At 46.8% G+C, this 26486-nt stretch overlaps 3 protein-coding genes across 5 annotated transcripts; 2 read left to right on the top strand and 1 right to left on the bottom strand.

Annotated features, from left to right (window-relative positions):
* Positions 1-1904: 1904 nt before the first annotated feature.
* On the bottom strand, positions 1905-12866 carry WFIKKN2 (WAP, follistatin/kazal, immunoglobulin, kunitz and netrin domain containing 2). Its single transcript, XM_053452797.1, has 13 exons — positions 12702-12866; positions 11701-11767; positions 11511-11550; positions 11272-11416; positions 11063-11137; positions 10795-10899; positions 10546-10707; positions 10181-10446; positions 8785-8948; positions 8477-8631; positions 8384-8412; positions 4399-4609; positions 1905-3443 (listed from the first exon to the last, which is right to left on the bottom strand). The coding sequence occupies exons 1-13, from the start codon at positions 12798-12800 to the stop codon at positions 1938-1940; spliced, it is 3024 nt and encodes a 1007-aa protein (XP_053308772.1). The 5' UTR covers positions 12801-12866; the 3' UTR covers positions 1905-1937.
* A 905-nt stretch (positions 12867-13771) lies between these two features.
* Positions 13772-17925, top strand: ANKRD40 (ankyrin repeat domain 40). 2 transcript variants are annotated; one of them, XM_053453819.1, is made up of 6 exons: positions 13776-13859; positions 14077-14308; positions 14650-14798; positions 15457-15921; positions 16162-16343; positions 17276-17925. In XM_053453819.1, exons 2-6 carry the CDS (start codon positions 14202-14204, stop codon positions 17411-17413), a joined length of 1041 nt encoding a protein of 346 aa, XP_053309794.1. In that variant the 5' UTR covers positions 13776-13859; positions 14077-14201; the 3' UTR covers positions 17414-17925. The 2 variants fall into 2 exon arrangements, with proteins under 2 accessions (XP_053309793.1, XP_053309794.1); XM_053453818.1 differs by having other exon boundaries at positions 13772-14308.
* Positions 17926-19451: 1526 nt separating this feature from the next.
* TOB1 (transducer of ERBB2, 1) lies at positions 19452-22100 on the top strand. 2 transcript variants are annotated; one of them, XM_053454020.1, is made up of 2 exons: positions 19452-19528; positions 20603-22100. In XM_053454020.1, the coding sequence occupies exon 2, from the start codon at positions 20716-20718 to the stop codon at positions 21667-21669; it is 954 nt and encodes a 317-aa protein (XP_053309995.1). In that variant the 5' UTR covers positions 19452-19528; positions 20603-20715; the 3' UTR covers positions 21670-22100. The 2 variants fall into 2 exon arrangements, with proteins under 2 accessions (XP_053309995.1, XP_053309994.1); XM_053454019.1 differs by having other exon boundaries at positions 19493-19622.
* Positions 22101-26486: the final 4386 nt, after the last annotated feature.

Below are 26486 nucleotides of genomic sequence, written 5' to 3' on the forward strand. Positions count from 1 at the left end.
CCTGCGTTGCGTGTTTTATAAAAGGGCCGGTCTGGAGACTACGCCTGAGTATATTTATTTAGGGACCAGGTCATTTTTATTAGTTATGAGCATTAATGTCTGTCTCGGGGGCAGGGGCCACTTTTTCGCTGCCTGAACCATGGCTTTTTCATACCTGTGGTATATCAGTCCGCTACCACTAGGGGCCGCCCTCCGCAGCACTCAGAACTCTATTACTAGGATCAGGTGTGCTTATTACCTGAGTTGAGCCCTAATCAATACATCCAGCGGGGCCTTGTTACCTTCAGTCAGGGCCTTGGTATTGAATTCTGTGGACCTTTCTGCTGTAGCTCTGCACCGCTCCTGGTTACCTGCTTTGTGCCCTTCCAAGCGGGCTCCGTGCCTCTCGTGCCCTTCCAAGCGGGCTCCGTGCCTCTCGTGCCCTTCCAAGCGGGCTCCGTGCCTCTCGTGCCCTTCCAAGCGGGCTCCGTGCCTCTCGTGCCCTTCCAAGTGGGCTCCTTGCCAAGACTTATTACCGGTATTTATTTTGCCATACGTTTCTTGCTTAGACTGTATTACCCTTATTGGCTTGTCCTGTTATATACGTTCAATACGTTGCATTACCTGGATTTCCGCTTGTGGTGGCTTTGTTTGCGTAATCATGCACCGTGGGTTACAGACCGGACCCCGGGTATCCCCTGCGCATGGGCTCCTACCCGACCTGATCACCCGAGTCCTGGCGCTCGGTTAGAACCGGGGGTACTCGGGACGTCGGAATTAAAAGATCGGCCCCAGACCAGAGCCGTAAAAAGATCACGCAAATGATTGCTTCAGAAACACGATAGAAAAAGAAATAATATATATATATATCTGTTTGTATTATTTTATTCCAGGACACATTCTGAACATTTCTACAAAGCTTAGCGCATACTTACATTTCAAAGCAAACTTTATTTAAACACAAACTTATTAACAAAATAGATGGTAACATATAAACATACGATTGGGGGGAAGGGCTTTAGCGTAATGATGATGTAACTTTAATTTTAGCTTTATATTACCTATTGATTGGGATAAGACCGTACTCATTAGTGATCAAGATGCGTATATGTAACCCTTTGTGTCCCAGAATGGTAATATGGTGTCCAAAGGCATGATTTTATGTATTGTTTTAGTTTTATCCACATTTACAGGTGATTTTTGCTACTTCTTATTCTCAGCATTAAGGTTTTGGGTGATTCTGATGAATTTTGACCAGTTTTGTGGATGTGTTATTTTAATCTGTTCCTTGTGTAATTTGCCAATTGCGTAACATTGCATCTGACAACATTTTCATGAAGTTGCTGATACCAGCTTGTTTTTATATAAAGAGTTAATAATATATATTAAATTTTAAAGCAGCATTATGGTAAAAAACAAAAATGATTTGGATCGTGTAGACTGCGACGGCTGACAATCACAAATTAGTATTTGCATTAACGAAATCTGATTTTGTAACATAATATATTTAAAAAATGTGGCACCGCTTTCTCTGGATTTTTATTATTGAAGTTTTATCTATGAAGTGACGCATTTCTCCTGAAAACGGTGTTTTGTACCGCAAACAACCCAAATATCAGGGCAGGAGAGCAAATTATTAGCTTTGGCGGACAGGGCAGCCAGATGGCCCAATAATTGGCACTCGCATGTTACAATGTATCTATTGACACTGGCCATTCTTAACACTCGCTGGCATGGACAACTAAGTAAGCTAACAAAGGATCCAACCAGAGGAGAAATGCTGCCTAGTTGCGTCGCTCTATTGTATATTGGGCGCCGCCAAGTGGCTTGTTGGGGGAACTGCAAGTAAGAGAAATGGCCAAAGCTGTCGAGGCGTACCCAACTTCTTGAAATCAGCATTCTACAAATGATACAATTTCCATGATTGTTTTCACTAGCGTTGTACGCGCGACTCTATCCTACTGCTGTCCTAGGATTTCTTTGAGCAGGTCGCATGTTTTATTATGAATAACTTCCCGGAGCTTCCTGACGCGGCGAACGCTGGAAGCCCCGACAAAGCTATGAGGTTGCAGCACCGCCATTCCGTTGTGCACGTCGCCCATGATGATGAGCTGACTGTTGACCGACGTGATGTTGGGGCAGGGGCAGCTCCAGTCCATGTTGAGCAGGGTGATTTCGATGGGCTCTTTCCCTAGGAATTTAAGTCCCATTTTCTCGTCTTTGAGAATTTCCTCGACGTTGACCAGCGCGTGTCCCGAGTTGTGCTCTTCTGTGAGCTCCGTTATCCGACCCAGTATGGCAAATTCGCTCCTGCAGAAGCTTGTTACCAGCTTCTGCCGGGGTTTGCACACCTTGCACTTTTGGTTCTTGGGGAAAGGACACATGTCCTCGCAAATTTCTTTACTTTCGAAGTTGTTTTCATTCCCGCCGCATCCGCCATAGATGAAGGACTGGCATTGATTGGTCAATTTGTTGTAGGCCCACCTGGGCTCGTACGCTTTGCACGCGCCTTGCAACGCTGGAAAATTACAGATGTTGACGGGGCCATTCATGCACGTCAACATGCACGTTTCGTACGTCTCAAAGTGGTTCAGGTTGCTATTGCAATTCCCGTATATAAATATAAAACAATTGTTTTTCTTGGCGTCGAAGTACCATCTCGTTTGTTCTTCTCCGCAGTCTTCGCTGTCGGGGGGCTTGAGACACTCGTCTGTTGGGAAAAAGGTTTTGTTGTGGCTTTTTTCTTTCATTTGAGGTTCCTTCACAGACAGGGGGAAGTTGACCTTGATCAAGCCCCCTTTATTTCTGGCGGTGCACGTGTATATCCCGGCATCTGGCATTTGGGTGTTGTATATGACTAATTGGGCGATGTTGGTAACCACGATGTTAGCGACGACGTGGTTCGGCCTCATGACGACGTTCTCCTTGCCTTCGACTTGCTTCTCCCAGGTTATTTCGGGTTTGGGTTTCCCGGTTACGTCACAATGAAAGCTCACCGTGTCCCCCACGTTAACCGATTTATGAGTGGGGTTGTTCACCAGCGTAGGGGGGATAAGGTTTGTGACGCTAGTTTCCGGCGCGGCGACGGTTGGGTTGGAAGTCGTCCCCGAAGGAACCGGGCTAGTGTTGGGCCAACTTAGATGATATTTGCAGGTGACAACAGCCAGCGTAATGCCTTTGCTGCAAGCCTCGGCGTCCATGAAGCATTTATTGTAGTAGGTAAGGCCGTCCGACGCACACGTGAAGCTGGGCTCCTTCTCGCACCGGTCTCTGCATTTACAGATGGGCTGCCCGTCCCAGATATCGCACTCGGAGCCCTGCTGCATGCACATGAAGAGGTCACACGTGGCCTCTTTCGGCATGCCAACGGGGCCTTTCTTTCCTTTGACGTCCATGTATCTCGCGGCTACGCAGCTCTTCGTTCCGCAAACGTTAGGGCAGCATTTCTCAAATCCTTCACACTCCTAATAAAATAAATACTTTTTTAATTCATTTGTTCGTAATCATCGGAGGACAATTAAGTGCAATAAATATCCAGCGTGTTCGAAGACACAACGTTCCCTGTGTATTTATACAGAATTTCTAAAAACATTTATTCCCCTTGACCTAAAGGGCATTGAGATTCTGCAAAAAGCTTATTTTGCGAAACAAATCTCTGAAAACATTAATTTTCAGGATTATTTATTTTTTGATTATCACGCTGAGTCGTAAGACGCCACAGATCGGATCGCTAGATTTTTGATCCGTTATTATTTCTAATGATCAGATCTAGGTGCAAAAGTCAGGCTTTTGGGGAGATGCAGGCAGAACATTAAATAAACTACGCTGTATCTAAAATCGCACCTCCTCTATACAGGTGGCTTCCATTTGTCTTATATCGCTGGAAAATGACCAAAATTACTCAAAAAATGAACTTTTCTTTTCTCTCTTGTGTTAATTTGACCTTTACTGACATTTGCATTATTTTTGTAATTTCCGGGTACAATTTCATGGATGCTCCTAGTAACATTCTATTCTAAATTCTACAACTACTAAAGCCGTAGAACTAACATAGATAAATATTAATATATATAATGTATATAATATGAATATATTTTATATTCTATATATTATATACATATTACATATAATACATATAAATTTGAATTTTTGGCCAACTCCAGGTCACAGAAGACTAAGTATTTTTCTTTGGTTATGAAATTAAGTCACGGTTACATTTATCTCATATTTAATAGTTTTTGATTAAATCGACATGGAAGGAATCCATTTATTTTTTTGTAGGATCCATGGTCTCGTTCTTCAACAAGAAACCCCGCTCTTTGTAATGCCCTGACACTAAGCAGTTATAGAAGTTCAGACGCACTCTTATCCCGCTCGCTAAGTTCTAGATCCATGATAAATACCCACATTTTTACTCACCTGGTCGGCTTCACACTCCCTCTTGCAGGTACTCTGCGCGTCCACCCACAGGTTTGGGTTCATGTCGTTGGGGCAGATACCGGCGTGCGAATAGCGCATCTGGGGTAACGTATCGATTTGTAACGGAGCGTTAAAAAAAATAAGCACGGCCATCTTCCTGGCCAACATCCACACCCACATATGGAAGAATGCCCACAACATTTCCCAATTTCTTGTAAAAAAGGAAATTAAAAATAATAAATAAGTCCTTATATTTCAACTTTTCAAAAAAATCCGGCACCCTTGGCTCCTGAAACCTCTGAAGTCTCTCATCGGTTACACGGTCTGCTCAAAACTGCAACTGGACTTATTAAAAAAAAAAATAACCCTTTATTTAAGACTGTACTTGGTGTACAAATTATCGCTCCAATCTAATCAAATCAGGAAATCACGATTTCTCTGACAAACGCTTTTTTGTTCAGGGGTTTAGTCCGTGACTTTAGAGGAGGAAAAAAAAAGTTGGAAATAGTTTAATAGGTTCAACGCGCCGCGATTCACCAAAATCCCAGCCCTGCGGCGGTTTTTTAACGGATGACCGCTTTATAAATAATACAAAGTAGCATTATCAGATAGACGGTAATTCGGGTCAAACGGCCAATTATTTAAAATAGCTCAACGTATAGGTTGTTTTTTTTTTTAATTATTTATATAAAATGCCTGTTTTACGAATTCCTCGTTAATAAAATGAGTTATAAAAAAAAAAATGAAATCCAGAAAAGATTAGTAAATTCCTGAACGATGTTATATAAACGCAACTATTGTTCTTTGTTGAAGTGTATCGGTGTATTTCGGGGCGGAAAACCCTCCAGAATCAGCTGTATTTAGACAAAAGTATTATCACCGTCTGAGCTGATTTGTACAAATACAGACCTAAAAACTCGAAATGACACAGAAAAAAAAAAAGTATATAAAATAAAAAAAAACACCCAAAACCACGGTCAGTTTTATATATTATCTTTACGACTCCAGACGCTGGAGATTAATAAACGGATGCTTTGTTTCTGGAGCTCTTGGAAACGCCTAAAAACTACATTACGAGATTGAAACTTAGAAGCCGCCGGCAGATCGGCCCCATCCGGCCCCCGTCTAGTCGCCCCTTCCTTCTGCTGTAAAGACTCAAGCCTTAATCAGTCGTTGGTCTCGTCTTAGGCTCAGGAGCCGTATGTCTATACGATGCATGTTTAATACCCTCACTGTATTACCCTCTACCACCTCCGCTGGGAGGCTTACCTATCCATATTCCCATCCCACATGTTTAAATTCTCTCATTGGGTTAAGAAAGTATAGTTTTGGGGTGAACCGCACATGAATTCAGCTGAAACAGACTTTAATCCGACGCATTCTGTGAATGACTTTTCTAGACCTGGAACGACAGCTTTAATTCCAACATTAATTGGATGAACGCCCTACAGGTCCTAGAAACGGTGACCCCGTCCTGTTCGTTCCTCCAAGCCGGGGCCACATTCTCAGATTCACTGCCTCCTTCCCGTGGATTCATTCCATCCACCCCACCGATCCCCGATCGCTTCGCTTCCCCATTTTTATATCGATGAAGCCTCGGACATTACTTTTTTGTCACGCGTCGCTACAAATAGCCGACGTTTCAATAGCACATTGTTCCTGTCGGCCATTCTCAGCTTCTTAAAATTAATATCTTTTTAGAGCTTATCCGATTTCAGCCCCAACCGGTCTAATCCGTTCCACGACAACTAATCGGAGTCACAAGGCTTCATACTAAATAAATTAACACCGCAAAACATTTGTTCGGGCCGGGAAGCAGTGGAATTCTAGGCAGCTGTCACCAGCGAAGACTCCAACTGGTTTTCCCCACCTGTTCAAGCAACTTGTAGGCTCCCTCTACTTTGGAGATGGACCCTGAGCCACATCAACCCGAAAAATGGTACTTAAGCCGAGAAGCCCAAACTAATATTCTTCCCCCAGCAGGGTGCGAGCCAGTCTCTCCATGTGTTACCCTCACAGCCGCCCCATTTCGGGTGCTTCTCCACCCCGAGGAAGCCATTTTTTTTACCGTAGCATAAAGAGGCAAATGACCTATTTGGACAGAAGTTTGTTGTCCCCACGTTGGTCACTCGCGTCTCGCGTACTAATCCAAAAGGCATTTTTTTCACTGAATAAGCGTCTTATTTGAGGCCACTTTATAAGGACTACTTAACATCTGGGGCAGAAACGGCATCGCTTTTTATCCAGTCATCTCTTCTCACTTTCATAGAGGAAGAAAATCATCCAAAAAAGGGTAAAAATGTTAAGGAGGGGGGGAATAAATCTTCAAACAGGAAGTTAAGATGGCTGCCCCCACGCTACACGCATCGTGTGTGTCTAACATGTATAAGTCCCATGATGTGGGTTCATTTAACGTAAACCGTAGGATTCGGGAAGCTCTAGAGAGTAAGAACGCTATTAACGTGCCACAAGTTTATTTGAAAAAAGCATTTAATATCCGCAAAATGACAACAATGTACATTTACAACAAAATCAACGCTTTTATTTATATTAGGTAACCTAGGCCTACTGGTAAAAAAAAATATATATATAAACGTGGTTCAAAACACATAATTTTGTGTTTCCGAGTCCAGAAAAGCTGGTATTTAATCAGTGTGCACGCCAGGGCTCTGTAATGCTGCTTTACGGACAGCCCTGGAATCCAGGGCTCGCATTTCACCATGGCAACTGCACGGCCATCTTTATAGATTATTTTACACCAGTTCTTATATTAATTGTGTAAAAAAACAAAACAAAAATCCTAACTGAGCTTTAATTTTCATTACGGGTTTCTGTCACCTCATTTAAAGCAGTTCTTCAATTAAGACGTTGTGGGAATCTCTCGAGTCTTGAAAACGCAGCTCTGCAAAGCAAGACGTGAAGAAAGGACAAAATTACCGTCTAGGACATCGCTAAATCTTCAGAATCAACAAATATCCTGCGATTTCACCCCATTCTAAGACTTCCATGCAGCAGAGGGCAAACTACACTTGTTTCGGTTTAAACGCATGACATTTCTAAACATCTCCCCAGTCTGCGCCGTCTCTTAGCATCGCCTCTTATCTGCTCCTAGGAAGGACGCTCTCTTACTTAGTAGACAAACCTCTGAAGTGTCTGCACTGAGTGTAAAGATGGCGTTTATTTGGTGAAATTCGCTTTAAATGATATTTAACCCTGCATCCCTAAACACAGTTGAAATAACAGTTCAAACCTTTAAACCAATCCTACCCTTAAAGAAAAACCAAGCTAGCGGTGCTGCTTTGTTTAGTAGACAAGACACAGAATACACAATCTTATACTATTACAGGAAACATCATTCAAACATGGATTTTGGTAGAGAAAGGAGTACCTGGCATGAGTACCTGATTAGTTTGACTGAATCCTTGATTTTTAATTTGGACTTTTCATGGGCCGCTTACAACACCAACGCTGAGTGAGGTATGGCAGACAGCTGCAATTATTCATAAACCCTACACTTCCATGAATCCAATGCTACTGGATCTCCAGTTACAGAACAAACTGCATTAGAATGTAAGGCAATGAAGCAACAGACTCCAAACGTTCTTCACAAACGAAACAGCGGTTGTTTGATTAAAGAAAATCATAATTAAGAAGGTTTCTTTAATGTTTAAAGGGGCTCAGAGCGGGCCTCAGCGCACTTTGTAAATGGATGGGTACTGCCGATGGACCAGGACGGACTTCGTGGTACGATACGGCTTGGCGTTCACAGAGTATGGCAAAAAGCATCAAGCAAATTAAAATAGGGTATCTGACGGGTCTCTTTAATAAGCGGCTTATGCTTCGAGGTGGGGGGGAGAAGAGGCCGGATGAACGTGCTAACCGCGTAAATAACTAGAAAACGGAATACCTCCACAAATCTGGATTCATTGGAAGCAGTCCTGTCTTCTAAAGCACTTTTGCTCAGTCTTCATCTGTGCATACTTACTCTGAACCGATACTAGCTATCAAAAAGACCTACCAAAGGGAGAAAGCGTACACTTACCTCTGGCTGATCAGAGGTCAAATCAGATCAGTTTTAATTGGACTGAGTGTCACCTTCAGATTTACTGCCTTCACTGGCCCCATTGACCTCGACTGGTGGTGCCATTTCCTTAGATTCGGTTTTGCGGGATTCATTCTGCCTTTCCCGACTTCTCGATTTCCTGCTCTTCTTGTCGTCCGAGCTGCGCTTTTCTACGGTTAAAAGAGATTCCGTCAGCAACGAACAGGGGGCACCGACCCCAAAACCAGACACTTCACGCGAAACAAAGACTTATAGGTGTCATTTCTTTTCATTCTTATTGTACCGCAGGAAGCACGGATGAGGTCAGACATCCAAACACGCACCCTTTTCCCTGGACTTCCTGTCCCGCTCTCTCTCTTTGCTTTTATGTTTATAGGATCTGCGTTCTCTGCTCTTCGATCTCCTCTTCTCCCGGCTGCGGGATCTATGTTTGCGTTCTGAACGCTCTGTTCTGTTGCGACTTCTGCTCCTTTGGCGGTCTCTACTTCTGCTAAAGAGACAAAATGAGGTTAAGTAAAGATTTACGTAGATCTCCTGTAACCCCAATAACCATTGATTTTTACTGACTGCATACACAAATCTACTTATTTTTCCTCCTGAAGAAGCCAGCGAACTACTGGCAAAACGCGTAGAGAATATCGATCTTCACCAGTGGACTTGGGTTTACATTGCGTTTTTGCACACTATTTGCATATAGTTGTGCCCTGCTTAACTGTAAGTGTCTCCAGACCTCCCTCTTCCCTGAATTGTGAAGATACTGCACCATTTGTGGTCTTTGTTCTTATAGATTTTAGAAGATATTAAAAATTCTGCATTATCCTACTGAACCTTGACGAGCCTTTTCTGTTCAACAAGTTTGTGAGTGGATCTTACACCCCTTTTTTATTTTTTTTGTTTACATATTGCACTATTAGTGTTTTTTGTTTCTTCCCATGTATATGCGCTCCATGGTTGTCGTACCCCAATAATCTTTTTTTTTAAAGTGATTATACACCCTCTGAACCGTAATCGGCACCTGGGCGGCTTTAACACACCTGTCCTGTGCAGATCCCCGTGCCGAAGCAAAGAAAGTCTTGCTGTAAAGCTCCCCGAGGCTCATTAACAAAGTACTCCGTACAGAGCCACCCCAGATGTGTGGCGGAATTAAGTTTCCCAATGTGGGCAAAAATTTAATGAAATTTTCGTTTCACTTCCCCCTCAACCACCGACTATACTGTGAACGCGCAGGAGCAGAGCCCTCGTCTCCTTCTGTACCAGCTCGTTATTGTGCGATTTTAAACTATTCCTCGGGCTGTAAGATCTGCTGGCGCTACATAAATAAGTGTTTTTCAACATCTGTAATAGAACTGGTTGCCGATCCAATAGAGGGTCTTTATAGACAGATTTGCAGTTGAAAGAGGAACGGGGTCTTATTCTGAAACCCTAAACCAGTTAAGTTACCATTTTAAGTGATCAATAAAACAAGTTGGCCTCGTTCCAGCTGGTCTGGCTGCGCGCCGGGCACATCGCGCGGGTAACTGAGGGTTACCAGAAGGTGGCAGCACATCACAGCTCATAGAGGAGAGCGCGGCTATTGCCACCTGCTTAACCCCCCCCCCATTTAATGAAGCGCGGACGTGTCACAGCCGCTATCACATCAGCGTAGCTGCGTTATCGTACCCATAACCCTGAATCAGCCAGGGCCTCCGCAGCGAAGAGGCCACGTGAAGCGTGATTTACCTGCTTCGTTTTCGGTCTCTGCTTCTTGATCTCTTGTGGTCCCGCGAGCGGCTGCCCCTCCTGTCTGATGTTCGGCTCCGCGATCGACTCCTTTTGCGCTTATCTCTCTCTCTGTGCCTCTCCTTTTCTCGCTCTTCTTCCTCTCGCCGGCGTTTCTTCTCTTTTTCCTCTCGCTCGCGCTCTCTCTCTTTTTCACGGTCCTTCTCATCCTTTTCTTTCTTTAGCCTTTCCTCTCTATCGGGGTCGTCTTTTTTACTCAGTTTCTCCTTCAGAAAACATCACATCCAGTTAGGGACAGAAATTTATATACACACATATACATTATATTCGGTTTTCAGAAACAAACAAAACCCCAAAACACATACCTTTAACTCTTCGACGGTGCTCTTTATCTTGGCGTAACCCATGTGCTGCTTCCCCATAAGATGGTCATCGACTCTGGACTGGGCATCGCCAACAATTAAAAAGGCACCACAGACTTCGCACACCTCCATCTGCTTCTCCTGGGCTGCAAAGCTCTCGATGGTCTGAAAATACACAATATGACATCAGGATTAAGGTAAAGAGTCAGGCCGCCCTGTCATACAGCCACCAATCGAGAAGTCCCTCCGTACCGATGTTGTAGACTTCAGCATCTCTCGTTCTTCTTTTAGCTGTTCCACGAGTTTCATCATCCCCTGGGCTTCTTCGACCTTCCCTTCAGAACCGAGCTCCTCAATCTGTCCAGACATATGCATCATGTAAACGTTATACAAAATATCTCCTCGTATCCCCGTCTATACCCGATGATAAAGCCTTTCTATAGTGCCCCCAAAAAGCCCTCCTGCCCCGAACCCTCCGATAACCCTGAGACTGGTCTCAGAAGCTCGATCATTTACCCACCTGCTGTAACAGAACGTCGATTTTATCGGTCAGCACTTGGACTTTCTCCTCGTTCTTCCCGCTCGGTCCGACGGACTGTTTATTAAAACACAGAGTACCGTAAGTGCTACGTAGTGACACAAGCAACACGGGCATGATGGGAAATTTGACGTCATTTTCCGCCAAGTGTTTTTCCAGCACGTATTAATATTAAACAGAATAACTCTTACGCCAGACGCCTGCTGATTCTGCGACAGCGCGAGCCGCGCATGGCCTCGTCTGATCCTCCGCTCCACCTCCGCCAGCAGGCTTTGTAAATAGCGCAGGAAGTCTCTTTCGTAGCCGACCTTCAAGTAGCGAGAACTTTTCTCATACCTTAAAAAAAGAAAACAGCCCAGTGAGAGATTCGGCAAATAGAGAGGAAAACAAGATGGAGAGCGACGCGAAGGAGAGAGAGATCGGAACTTACTGCTTGCGAAGGTTTTCATCGTGGATTTTTTCACAAGGCCCTGGAGAGAGAGGAACAGAGAACGTTTACAGCCAGACCGTTCGCAGACCCAGCGATGCCCTAAGAATTATGGGGGGCTCAATGGCGCCCGCTGCCCACCATCACGTCTCAGACACACGAACAGAGAAGAGCCTGGAGCGGCGTCACTTACCGAGATCGGAGCGCGTGTTGGTGAATAACTCCGCAGGACAGAACTCACACAGGTAGTATTTGCACACCTGGACAAAACAAGAACGAGAAACAGCGGTTACCACGTGAGCCGGCGACTCGGGATCGGTACCTGCGCGACGCTATAGGAGGGCCTACACAATATAGTCCCGCCACGAAGCTCTTAATACTTAAACAGACCCATAAGGTCCTGTCTGTCACCGGCGTGTAACGGCATGCGCAGCCCACAGCCCGGACTCCTACCTGAAGCACCCGGCTGTGACGGATGGATCGGCTTCCATGGTTACTGTAAACAGACCTCGGGGTACATAAAACCACCACAGACAGGGCAACGGCTGCCGTATCCACATGCCATGCCGCGGAGAGGCCTTCTCCGTCTACTTAATGCCGTGCGGATTAACCCCTCACTGCCAGCGGGAGTCGCACAGTACAGATTAACCCTTCACGGCCAGTGGGAGTTGCATTGTGCAGATTAACCCCTCACTGCCAGCGGGAGTCACACTGTACAGATTAACCCTTCACAGCCAGCTAGTTGCAGGGTACAGACTAACCCATTTCTGCCCGCCGGACCCACGCTGTCCAGACTAACCAGGTCTGCAGGTAGACTTCGAACCTATGAATTAACCCTTTATAACTCTGGTATATTAACTCTTGCCTGACAAGACTATAACTCCACACTCATTAACCACGGGAGAGGCCCTAACTCATACATTAACCGTTGCTGTACCAGTTGTTCCCGTGAGTAGGCCTTCACGGCGACAGAGACTTAGAGATTGAAGATTCTCCTCACAGAGGGTCACGGTGGGGTTTACAGCATCCACTAACAGTGAGAACGTTATTAACCCTGTCCTCTCTGGTTACTGAGGCCGTGCGTTAACCCCCTTCTTTAGCTCTTTACCCGCCATGTCCCGCACCCCCTCCCACCGTGATGGTTCGCGGGGCCTGTTCTCGCAGGCGATACAGCCCGCAGTAATTCTCGCTCACCGACTCGTCATCCCAGCGCACGTTACACCGCTTTTCGTCCGGGGCCAGGTTCCTGTCCCTTCCCATCAACTCATCAAGTAGCTGCGCCGCCGACAACATGGTGCTCCCGGGACACAGCTCCGCCACAAGGCTTCGGCAAAAAAACAAAATGGCGCCCCAACACGCTCCCACAATGCAAGGCTGCCTACCCGTCACCCGATCCCGCCCACCGCACGGGAGAAAACGGCTCACACATGGCCTGACTCCTCCCACTCGCTGCCAACTGTCTCCGCCTACCCCCTGGCAAATTCTGCAGCCCACCTGCTGCCCAGTTTTGGATTCTAACTCCCATCAGTCTCAGCATGGAGGGGGTACCTGGGACAGACAGTCCGTTAATGGCCCATATTCCAATAGGCCTGAGAGGGGCAATTGTATCTGTGTAACTGAGTGGGGCATTTAGAAGAAGAATAATGGGGTATTTACCCCTACTTAATTTATAAGGACATTTCCTGTTGTTTCTATACACATTATCGGGGCTTTTAGGGCTGTGGAACCCCGTGATACCCTCATACCCAGCAAACATTCTGGCCTCCTAGAAAAGAGGGGGCATGGGGGGCACAAAGAAGGACTGGCCAAACTAGACAGGGATACATGGCATGTATGCAGCCCACAGCAGATGTATGAGCCCGGCTGCCAACCCACCTTCCTCTCCACCCGCTGTAATCTCTCCCCTGGGCCCTGTAGCTGGAGAATCAAACGCCACTGAGGGGGGCACATGTTTCCCTTAATACCCCTACACCCCCCCCCCCGTGGGTAAGGTGGCATAAAATATTCTGAAATATAAATATTACCCCCGATAGGCGGCGCCCGTAAAATACATTATTATGGGAATTTTAAAATAATAAGTTCCTTATACTGCTGGTTACCGGGGAGAAAAGGCTTCCTCCTCTGTGCAGATACAGAAAAAATCTAATTAATCTTTATTTTAAATCGATTTATTGCTAAATTTCCCAGGATGCAACCGAACCACAGCGAGAATGAGGGTTTAAGGGGGAGGGGACTGTTTCTTCCCCGGAACTAATAGTCGCGCGCTGAGTGCCGCACCTAATACTGTCCCCCAGCGAAACTGTCTGGGGACAGGAAGAGAGCATAGAGTGGAGAAAAATCTGCATTTTTATGGTAAATACCCCCAAGACCCGACTTCAGGACCCCACAGAGCTGCTATTTACCTGTCTGTGATCCTCGTTCTGCCGGAAGTACCCTGATAACTCCCATCACTACTAAGGCAGACACCTGATACCCAGGGAGGGGCGGTAGTCTCTGTAGTGGCCCAGGACTGTGTCAGACCATCTCATTAGATTTTCTTGATTGCAGTTTTATTTCTTTGCAATCCCAGGATATCCCTGCGCAGCGCGTGAAGTTTAATGTAAACACAGACGAGGTTCTTGTGTTTTCTCTGCCTCCTGATGAATAAATCAGTGTGAGGGAATCTATTTATATGACAGATCTAGAAATCTATACATGGAAGAAAGATTGAGGGAGGCAGCTGCTTTGGGGGACCTGGAAGAGGTGCAGACGCTTCTAAAAAGTGGGGCGAGCATTAATTCTCAGAATGAAATCAATGGATGGTAAGTGAAATAAGATTTTTTATTATGATTATTTCATTTGTATATAGAACTCTTAAAGCAACCTGTGTATGTATGTATGTAAATATACACACACACATACATATATAAATAAATATATTGTTTGCAGTATGTATACACGCACACACATTATTTGTGTGTGTATATATATATATATATATATATATATATACACACATTATTTTTGTGTATATATAGATTAATGTTTTTATGTGTGTATATATATTTTATGTTTATGTATAATTATTTCTGTGTATATATACTGTATATAATATATATATAATTTTTTTTAATGTATTTACGTCTATTTCCTTTCTCTGTAGGACTTGCCTTCACTGGGCATGTAAAAGAAATCACCTGCCAGTCGTCTCGTTCCTGTTAGAATCAGGTGCGGATAAAAATATTTTAACAAGCAAAGGAGAGCATCCGGCGCAGCTGACATCAAAAAAAGATATCAAGAAAATATTGGGAGGTAAGAGTTAATTCTAGCAAAAGCCCAAAGTGGTGATATTGGCAACTTATACATCCTGTTTCCAGACCCAAATAAAAATGTGTACGTTTCTGTGTATCGTAGCCAACGCTATGAAAATGTGGAGCGGTCATGTCTAAATAAATTAATGGCGTACGAGTGTGAAGGTTCTTTTAGGGCAGGATTTGGGTTTCTTGCTCCGCTGACTTAGGTTCTGCATTTTCTCACCAGTGTCCCATGTGCAGTAAGGGCCGACTGGCTGAGGGGGACATGGAAGTCCCTAGCTGGGATTCCGGGAGAGACATTGGGTCTATTCGCTAAAGGGAGCCAACACCGGCAAGCTTCACTCCGAACTGGCCCCGTATAATGCATAATTTAAACTCACTGTTCTAGCTATACATTTTACAGGGCCTTTATACAGCAAAAAGATTATTAGGGATGGTTCTTCATAATACATAGCGAAGTCGGGAAGCTGAAACACAACTCTCCACTTAGTGAATCGACCCCACTGATGTCCACCAACCTTTCGCGGGTTGTAGACGTGGTGTGATGTTTACCCCAATCTCACTCCAGCTGGATGTTTTAGGAATGAACCAATGGTATGGATATGTATGAAGCCGAGCTTTGCTTAATCGCTGTAATTTGTTTTGTTTCCCTGCAGTGGAAGAATTAGAAGGCGAAGATGTGAACCCCAGCTCGCAGTTACCCTTTGTTCCAAATTATTTAGCAAACCCCCCCTTTCCGTATGCATTTAACAGGGAAGCCTCTACCAAGGAGAATAATTCTGCGGTATCTGCCAGCGAAAACGGCAGCCCGTGCGTCACGCCCCAGCCCGCAGCGAGTTTCCCCCTGGTGACAAACGGTGTGGAAAATATACACATTTCTACCTCATCGAAGAAGGAGGACAGTTTGCCGGCGCTGTTCTTTAACGGCGATGTGCAGATCCCGTCCGAATGCACGCACTCTCCCGTACAGAATGGACCCGCCTGCCAACCAGCCATACCCCAGGGCCGAAGTATGTTTTCCCCCGTCCCGTCCAGCATGCCGCACGGCGGCTTCCACACAGGTCCTATGCAAGTGTTCCAGCCGTTTTTCTTCACCGGAGCCTTTCCATCAAACATGAAAGGTAATAAAAATGAATAAAAATGTAACTATGTGATAAGCGCATTATAAATACAAAGCAGCGAGATCAGTTACACCAAGAAAGTCCTGCGTGGCCGAGCATGAACAGGTTTTCGAAGCCCCCCAGGGTTTACTAAGCTGTTAAAGTCAAATATTGCGTGTTTGTTATACGTGAAGTTCCCGTGTAATCTTACTTGGGCCTGATAGTCGTGTGTGTTTGTTTCTTTTTCTGCTGGCGACGCAGAGTTGGTTCTCAAAGTGCGCATTCAGAGCACCGCTTCCGGAGACAATGACTTCATCGAAGTCGAAATGGACAGAGAAGATCTCACGTACCGAGAGCTGCTCCGAGTGTGCTGCTACGAGCTCAAGATCTGCACGGAGCAAGTGGAGAAAATACGAAAATTACCCAACACTATCCTCCGGAAGGTACGAAGCCCCGCAACGTTTATAGCTTAAAAGACTAACTTTTTTAAAAAAACTCTTACAGATGAGCCAAGAAACGCAGTTACTGATGAAAAGGACCTGCGTATTACTTAATTGTGCATCATTTTAAAAGTGTGTGTGTGTGTGTGTGTAGATACATGCATACATACATACATACATACATACGTACATACACGGCCGTTCAATAGTTTGGGGTCACTCAGCTGTTTTCATAGAAAGCAAGGACATTTCTGGCTCTAACGTAATTGCAAAAAGGGTTTTCTAACCATCAATTATCCTTTTAAACTTAAACTTGGATCAGTGAACACAACGTGCCATTGGAACACAGGAGTGATAAAGGGCCGTTGGAACACAGGAGTGATGGGAGTGATAAATGGCCATTGGGACACAGGAGTGATGGGAGTGATAAAGGGCCATTGGGACACAGGAGTGATGGGAGTGATAAAGGGCCATTGGGACACAGGAGTGATGGGAGTGATAAAGGGCCATTGGGACACATGAGTGATGGGAGTGATAAAGGGCCATTGGGACACAGGAGTGATGGGAGTGATAAAGGTCCATTGGGACACAGGAGTGATGGGAGTGATAAAGGGCCATTGGAACATAGGAGTGATGGGAGTGATAAAGGGCCATTGGGACACAGGAGTGATGGGGGTGATCAAGGGCCTCTGTACGCCTATGCAGAGATTCCATTAAAAATCAGCCCTTTCCAGCTACAATAGTCATTTACAGCATTAACCCCGTCTGCGCTGGATTTCTGACAATAACATTCACACGTTATTTTAACGGTCAAAATCAGCTTTCGTTTAAAAAAAACAAAAAACCAAAGACCTTTCTAAGTGACCCCAAGCACTGAGCGGTAGCGTGTCCGATAATTCTGTGTCATAATCGCCTTTTCCGGTTACTCTTTAAAGGATAAAGACGTGGCGAGACTCCAAGACTTCCAGGAGCTGGAACTGGTCTTGAAAAGCGACGGCGGTTTGTTTAGAACGTCGACGGCGCTGACCGAGAGACCCTGCTTCAACAAAAAGGCCTCGCAGCTCACGTACTGACCGGCGGCGGCAGCGCGGAGACCCAAAACTTTATAAAATATTAGTAGATATTTAACAGTACCGAGGAAACCGACATCGCGGTAATGCTAGGAATTTCACGAAGCACAACACTAATAGAAACAAAAAAGGTATTTTCTACTAAACCACTGATTTTATTTATTTTTGAAGTCCGCGGGTTGCTTCAGTGTTATCGGGGGAGACGTAGACTTTATTTAGCTGATAACTTTTATTATAAGGTAGCCTACGTGGTTTTCCCTCCCCGTAAACCTTCCCCGAGCCATCAGGTATCCGACTATAACTGTTAGGGATCTTCTTCTTAGCGCTGGACTTAGAACCTTTTATTACGTTTAAATAAGGGCCGGTGGGGGCTGCGTCTGGTTTTGTAGCCGTCCCCCCTCTAGCCCTTCCCTGATGCGCCGCGCAGGGTAACCCGTAGAACCGCGGCGTTGTGCAGTCCGTTGATTTTAAGGAAAATAGATACTTATTGTTTACAAATAAACAACTCTAACATTCTTGTCGGTGGCGGTCACATGATTTGTTTGTGATTGTGACAACCTGCAGCGGGGGAACGGGGGGCAAATCTGGAGGGTATACAGATTTCTATGAGTAATGGTGGTATCCTTGGTTGCTATGGTGATTGTTCCACTTAACAACTTCACAATAGAGTTGCTCTTCATACCCAATACCAATAGAACCTGGCAGCAGATCGGCCCCCCGTCTACTCGCCCTTTTCTCCTGCTGTAAAGACTGAAACCTTAATCAGTCGTTGGTCTCGTCTTAGATTCAGGAGCCGTATGTCTATCCCATGTATGTTTAATCCCCTCACTGTATTTCCCTCTACCACTTCCGCTGGGAGGCTGATTTTGTGCATAATTGCAGGTTCTGACCAAATCTTAGGGTGTCCAGAGCGGGCTTTAAATTGCTTGAGAGTCTCTGGTTCAGCTCTCTCTGTAGTCATGAAAAACATTCTCGCCAGGATTTGGGGTACTTTGGCGCGGTGGTGGGCCGAGCGATATATATGGCTGTATAGTGTGACGGGATCCCCGATGTTTATGCCCCAGATGGGGGCTTTTAAATAGGACTCGCTGGCCATCTGCTGATCTCTCGCTTTGTTGTAACTATTTATATAACGTGGGATTTCAGGAGATGACTCTTAACGCGCCGGCGCTGTACATTTATAAACCGGGGCCGTTGTGATAAGGTGAGCCCCCGGAATACATGTGGGGGGGGGCTCCGCTAAGTCCCAGCAATTCCGGAGTCCTCATCCCAGTAAGGAAATGGCGTTCGCTCTGCGTCACGTGACTGCCAACGCGTAACGTCTCAAGTCGTCAGCTCTGCAGCTGTTTCATATAGCGCCATCGTATGCCGTAGTGCTGTACATTGGGTAGGCAGCACTATGCAAGTAGTATATAACGCAACCGTTTGACTTACAGAAACAGGCGAAGGGGGCCCTGCGCAGAGGAGCTTACAATCTAGAGACAAGTAGAACCTCACTGCCGCGTTGGCCCAGAGGATGAACTACTGGGTCTGTCTGCTTTTTTGTGTTTATAAAGTTTTTATTTATGAAAAAACATTTGCGGGTGCTGGGTGACAGCGCATGGTACATGTATGTGCGTACGCTCACGCCCAGGCCTGTGTGTACATAATAAGCATACATGTAACCTCCTGCCCAGGACACGCTCCGCAGGCCGAGCTGGAAGTTTACAGCCCTACTGGAAAAACACCCTGACAGCCCATATGCGTGTCTGACATCTGCTGACGTCACTGGAGCCCGACCCGCCCATTGCAGTTGGCAGCACCCCTATAAATAGAGCCACCATGGCTGCCTTAAGTGACAACTGGGACGGCCAATAAACAGTGAGCGACTGACCCATATGTAAGAACAGGCTCGCCTATTGGAAGTGCCTGCACACCAATCCGTACGCGTTCCTGAGAGAGCCTGCTGACGTTAGCACTCCTGCTGTTCGTTTGACAGCCGAATTATCCAATGGCAGCGCAGCTGGAGCAGGCCTGCGTTCTCCCATTGGCTGCAGCGCGGTCGAGGGCCGACCCTTGCTCGCAGAATGGCGGAGGTTTGGTATAAATAATCTACCTGACAGGCGGAGGCACCGAGAGGTAGGTCGCTTGGAACGGGGCTGGGACGCACGGCCTGGGAGCGCAGCACAGAATGCCCTTCGCCTCATAGACGCTGGCTGCATCCTGCGGACATGTATGTGACATATGTGCGATTTATATGTGCGGGGGCCGTGTCCGTGACGCTCAGCTGGCCGTGGGTCGGGGAGGGGGTACTGTGTGGGTTATTTACCTCGCGGGGTGTTTACATGGAGGCCCAGTCCGCCCCAGAAGGGGGTTAGTGTGGGGCAGGGCAGGTTACATAGGACATGTATGTTGTGGTGGTCTGAGCGCCCGTGTCATGTGACACCCCTCCCCCTTTTTAGTTTGGGAATTCAGGGGGTCCTGTCATGGATCCCGAAGAGCCCAGCTTGTTGGGCAGGATCGCTTGCAGTTTGGTTGCCACGGGGCAGATAGAGGCCCCTTGGCCTCTTGAGAGTGGGAAACAGTAGCAGCTGGTGGTGCAAGGGTGTGAGATCCAGGGGGCATCGGATAGGGCCAGCAGCAAGTGCACCGGAGCCATGTTTACCCCTCCCCCGCACGCCGTGCGAGGCCCCCTGGGCAGGTGGGTGTGCACCGGGTTTATTAAATCTCCCGATCTTTATTCTCTGCCCCACCCCAGCTGATCCAGCAAATGTTTAAAGGTCGCCTTATACAGGCTCAAAGATTGTGTTTCATGGTGGGGGAGGGGTGCAGGGCCCGCCTGGCACAGGGTGGCTGGAGTTAACCAGCCGACTACCAGCAGGGTTTGTAGCGAGTGCATCGATGGGGTATAAAGATCGGCTTGATTCAGGCTGAGCCCAAGGAGCTCGCGGTCTACAGAAGGCATCTGGCTATAAACTGCGGCCCTCGTTATGTCTTCTAACAGCTTTTCTACGTGAATAATGATCAGAGTGTTTAATGCATGTAGTTCTGAGGAACTTGGCGTGTTGTCACGGGGCCCGTGTATGAGCGCTGTGGACGTTCAGTGCGGGCGACACGAGTGCTTTAAACTGCGTCGGGTTCCTCGTCTTCCGCCGTTTTAAACCGAATCGGGGTTCCGTTCGTATAATGACCCCGCTGTCTTGTCTTTTGCAGCCTCTACACAGGAGCCGACGGTCTCAGATTACTCTCCGTTCCCTTCATCGAGTCCATCGAGATCCCACCTTCTGCATTTCTCCCGATAACCTCCCCGGCCCGGCTGTGCAGCTATGCAGCTTGAGATCCAAGTCGCATTAAACTTCATTATTTCCTACCTGTACAACAAGCTGCCCCGCCGACGAGTCAACATCTTCGGTGAAGAGTTGGAGAGACTTCTGAAGAGAAAGTACGAAGGCCACTGGTATCCGGATAGGCCCTACAAGGGGTCCGGTTACCGATGTATCCACGTAGGCGAAAAGGTGGAGCCCGTCATCGAGCAAGCGGCCAATGAGAGCGGCTTGGACATCGAAGACATCCGCAGAAACCTTCCTCAGGACCTCAATGTGTGGATTGACCCGTCCGAGGTTTCCTATCAGATCGGCGAGAAGGGCCAGATAAAAGTACTTTATGTCGACGACAACAACGAGAACGTTTCTGAGCTGGATAAAGAAATAAAGAGCAGCTTTAACCCGGAGGCTCAGGCGTTCATGCCCATTAGCGACCAATCTTCCGACGTGTCCAGCTCTCCGTCGCCCCCGTTTGACTCTGCGACTGTAAGCCCGACGTTTATGCCCCGGTCCGCTCAGCCTTTAACCTTCACCACGGCGACCTTTGCCGCCACCAAGTTCGGCTCCACCAAAATGAAAAATGGCCGCAACAAGATCGCCAGGTCCTCTCCCACGCATTTCGGCCTGAACGTCAACTTGTTAAAGCAGAGCGCCATGTCTTCCTCCATGCACTCGCTGTACGGACTCGGCCTTACAAACCTGCAGCAGAAAACCTCTGCGCTCTCTCCAAACGCCAAGGAGTTTATCTTCCCGAGTATACAAGACCAGGGCCGAGCCAGCCTTAACTGCCCCGGCGAAAGCGCTCTGACCGCCGGCCCCTTACCGTACAATAACCCCTTCGACGTGCTCGCCGCATACGGCGGCTTTAACGACAAAACGCTTGTGGATGGCTTAAACTACAGCCTTAGCAGCATGCAGTATTCCAACCAGCAATTCCAGCCGGTGATGGCCAACTGACCGGCAGAACGGCTCCTCTCCAAAGCACCGTACAAGCTGCATGAAGCCCGGCAACCTTTCCTCCGACGTTTCTTTCCACAGCTTGGATCGCTCATACATCCAGAGTTGGTTGCAGAAGCACATACGACTTCTTCTCGTTTGTTTTTTTGGCTACGGCGCAAAACTCGTGTTCACTACAATTTTTTTTCTTTTTTAAAGGAATACTTGCCTCTTACAGTATTTAAAAGCTACACTTTTTTTGTAATAAGGTTTATGTCTTTCTAATTTGGGCTAAAATTCACGTAGCTGTGTATTTTACACACATAGGGAGTAGCTCTGTTCTGTTGCTTGTTTTTGGAATGTTAAACCAAACAGACAGGTGAAGAAGAACCTGTAGACTGGTGCATATTTTTTTTTTTTACTTTATTTTTTCCACCCCAGTCCCCTATGTGTGCTATTAATTAAAGCTTCACATTTCAAGGTTTTTTTGTTTTTTAAATTTTGTTTATGGATCTGTGATTCAGGCAGCCTATTTTTTTTTCCCTTTAAGTCCTTCAAGCCAGTTAAAAAATTAAAAATGTTAAATCAGTTGTTTTTCTCGCTGTAAACCTTATAATACTGGGGGGGAGGGGTGAGCGATATCTGTATTTTCAGAGTTGTATTTTCTGTTACAGATTAAGATTTTTGCTATATAAAAAAAAAAAAAATGGAGATATGTAATTGTAATTTTTGTATCTAAATTGTGCAATACTTGATAAGATGTTAAAGTATATTATTAAGTCAGTGTCTTACATGTTAAGAGCTGAAATAGTTTATATTTAGTTTGTATTAAAATTATTTTAAAAGAAAAAAAAAATTGTTGTGTTTATTGGGCAAATTTTTTTTTTTTTTTTTTTTTTGGGTTCAAGGCTACGTCAGGCCTGGATATGGAAGCGAGGGCGGCCATTGGGGTTTGGCTCTAATATTTTGTGCGGGGCACGCTGCGCGAACAGATTTTTAGCTGTTCTGTATGAAGGGTCCGGGACGTTGGCCTTTTGTCTCCTGAATGGATTTTGCAGTCAGCAGCACTCTGCCCCTCTATTCAGGATTAATAGCATAGAAATCCGCTTCAATAAAACTGCTGATTTCATATTTTTCTTTATTTTTATAAAATGGAAGTTTATTTAAGGGTTGGTTTTGCTCGATGGAAAATATATAAATCTATATCTATCCCCTCTTACTGTTAACAGCAGCTATTAAGGAAAGGACGACGGCCAAAACAAAAAGACTGCCGGTGCAGCCGCCAGACAAACTCCACCTTTGGTAATGATCGGAAGGTTATATAACGTTTGTTTAGTCTGCTGGTTTCGAGAACGCTGTGACCCGGCGGGTGGGGGCCCTGATTACCCAACGCTGGGGCAAATAGATAAAAGGTATGTTTAGTACCACGAACCAAGCAGCCAAATCCTTAACCGTTTGAGAAGGAGAGGCGTCGGGATCCGGGCTGGAGAAGAAAGTCGGTGCTGCCGAGTTTCTCGTAGGAAAGTCAAACGCGATAATGTCCAATTAAATTCTGGATGTTTGGGGTAAATGCTTACGGGGGCCGCTCTTTGTCTGGGGCTGGCGGGCCGTCGGTCACAGAGCGCAGTGTAAATATCCACACGCTAAGCCAATAATGAAAGCAACAGCTGCTGGTTCCCAGACGTCTCCCAACTTTTCATGGAGTCCGGCCAGCGCTCTACACCCTGCCTCCTAGAAATTGTATAAGCGAGTGAATGTAATATTATGGATGCCATGGGGTGGGGGGGGCGGTCTCATCAGCCATCGGATTTACTATGTAGGAGGGAGTGTTACTCAGTTAGGGATAAGTACCCAACTCTAGTACTGTTTGAGTGTTGCTATTTACCCCTTTTTGGTTTAGGAGACGTCTGAGACGGGTTAGGTGTATAACCGAGCTTGACGATCATATGTTATATGCTCTGTGATCACACGGGCCCGGTCTTCTCGTGTGAGAGACGTCCGAACGGCCCCCGGCACAGAACTAGGACTATGAGCGTAGGACTAACAGACCGTGGCTTGTACTGAATACTCCCGCTGCTTAAAACTACAATCCTCATGCAGATAGAAGTCTTAAGATGAGATCAACGACTAAGATTAACGCTGAGTCTTTACGGTAAGAAAACCGGGCAGACCAGGCGGGGGCCGACGATCCGGTGGCGGATTTTAGGCTTCTATGTTAATGTGCTTAACGGGTCTTTCAAATATTTACGTTTCTCCTTTCTACCCTTTTCCATATAAGCGAGCGATTCTAACGTCACGTCCTGCGACAGACCCTTCGTGAGACGTGGGCTAAAGCGATGAATTTCCGATCAGCGACGTCGAGCCCTCTGTAACCAAGACGCTGAAACGTTCTATCGCCGTCCTCTGCGAATATTGTGGACGTGGAGCCTTCTACCGGCCGCTGATTGTACTGCAATCCACCATTAACTCTTTGAGGATCGCTGTCGCTTTCCACCAATATCGGCGCGTCCATGAGATGGCCCGGCACAGACGTCTCCAGCCAGGGTATCAAACTTACCGAGAAGGAGGGCGCGGACCTGGTTTCTGGGCCACCGCGCGAGGGCAAGGGGAATTATTATGTTTAGATGGATCCCGTAGGTCTCGTTTAGGTGTTTCGACACTTAACAGCCCTCATTAACCATTTGTTAAATTTAATCTGTCCACCTAAAACCCTTGGCATGTGGCCCCAAGTGATAAGGAGATGCTCATCAGAGGTCCTCGGACCCGGTGGCACAATGTTCCATGCGCTCAGCGGGGGGGATTAATTGGTAAACAATATTTTGGACCTGGACTTTCTGACCTCCTTTCGGGATATCGGTTTGTAAATGAATAGTCGCAGTGTTTCTGATGACGCCTATTTGGTGGGAACGGCTCCATGCTCCCGTACGCGGACATATGTTTGTGAACCGCTCGTCTCGGTCATCTGTATCATATTTCAGGCTCGAGTGTTTGGAGAATGTACGCTGTTCTCAAGCGGGTGTCGGGTGCCTGTCATAGCTTTCCAACCGAGTTGATGCAACAGTCATGGTTGGAAGGACACCATGGCTAATGAAATGCGCAGCCCACGTCCGCAGAAAGTTGTCCAAGCCAAAAAGTGACAGCGGCTTAAATACCAGCCGACACGGAGTGACGCTGCGTAAAGGATTCGGTGTTCCGTGTCTGCTGCTACAGTGTATCAGGGGGCAACTTGAGACGTTAACAGCTGTCAGATCCCGCTAGACAACAAACTGGAAAATAAACGACCCTGGAGACACGCGAAGGAAATGGGTTAAGGAGGCCGTAAGCTGCCACTTCAGAAAATAGTTTATTGGAGAATTTGACAAAGTTGGAGAAAACAGGTAAAAAGTGTAACAGTGAATAAATAAATGGGGTTGGAGTGACCGGGGAGGGAGAGTCCTGGAGCCCTGGGTTTGTCCCTTTGGTAGGGCCAGATGGACCAGGGTCTCAGCTTCACTGTGACGAGACGAGGGGGGCAGGGATGGCTTCTGTCCTTCTCCTGTGCACCTGCGCAATATGTCTGTTGCTTCATATTAAAGAACTATTACGCTCCAGACCTGGTGGAAGAAAGTCAAAGGCCTGCGAAACTGATGGGAAGACATCTGATTGGGTGGGCTATGGTCAGGTGGGGCCTGGTTGTGTGGGTTATGGTCGGGTGGAGTATGGCTGAGTTGGGTATGGTCAGGTGGGTATGGCCAGGTGGGGCCTGGTTGTGTGGGTTATGGTCTGGTGGGGTATGGCTAGGTGTACTATGGTTGGTTGGGTATGGTCAGGTGGAGCATGGTTGAGTTGGGTATGGTCGGTTGGTGTATGGCTAGGTGTAGTATGGTTGGTTGGTTATGGTCAGGTGGAGCATGGTTGAGTTGGGTATGGTCGGGTGGTGTATGGCTAGGTGTAGTATGGTTGGGTGTAGTATGGTTGGTTGGTTGGGTATGGTCGGGGGGGTTATTTTCAGGAAGGTCCTGACTTGGGCCTCTCTGGAGTAAGGTGGAAATTGTAGAAGCTTCTAGGCAATGGGTTAAAACCCGAGAAGCGAGGAGCTTTCCTGTCCACAGCTTGGTCCTGCCAACCTCAAGTCATCTGCTAGAATATGAAGACCAGAACCTCTGCGAGAAGCTGAAGAACAAAATGGTGAAGCCTGAGGTGTTCTGCTAACGTGAGAGAGGTTTGGGGAGCAGCAACGTTACCGGCACTGAGCTTGCGATAAAAGCACTTAGGGGACCCTTATATACCCCGCGTTATTTATCCACCGGGCCTGGATTCTTTTGTCCAAAGTTGAGAGAATCAGAGGATTCCCCCTTAATGACTAATCAGGAAACTTAAAAAAAATCAGGGCCAAAAACTTGGGGCTCAGTGCTAGGGGGGGGTTGTGGTATCTGCCCCAGGGGTCTGAACCAGGCTCAGTGCTGGGGGGGTATCTGCCCCAGGGGTCACCCAGTCTGAACCAGGCTTGGTTCTGGGGGGTATCTGCTCCAGGGGACCCCCGGTGTGAACCAGGCTCGGTGCTGGGGGGTATCTGCCCCAGGGGTCCCCCAGTCTGAACCAGGCTCGGTGCTGGGGGTATCTGCCCCAATGATCCCCAGTCTGAAAAAGGCTCAGTGCTGGGGGTATCTGCCCCAAGGGTCCCCCAGTCTGAAAAAGGCTCAGTGCTGGGGGTATCTGCCACAGGGGTCCCCCAGTCAGAACCTGTCCCGTATATCGGGGTGTCGGCCTAGGACACACTCGGGGCTCGCCACACGTCGCCATAGCAACCCACGTCCCATTCCAGGCTCCCCGTGACATCACGGACACGTGACAGGAGG

This window comes from Spea bombifrons, chromosome 13, assembly GCF_027358695.1.
Source record: "Spea bombifrons isolate aSpeBom1 chromosome 13, aSpeBom1.2.pri, whole genome shotgun sequence".
Classification (NCBI taxonomy): domain Eukaryota; kingdom Metazoa; phylum Chordata; class Amphibia; order Anura; family Pelobatidae; genus Spea; species Spea bombifrons.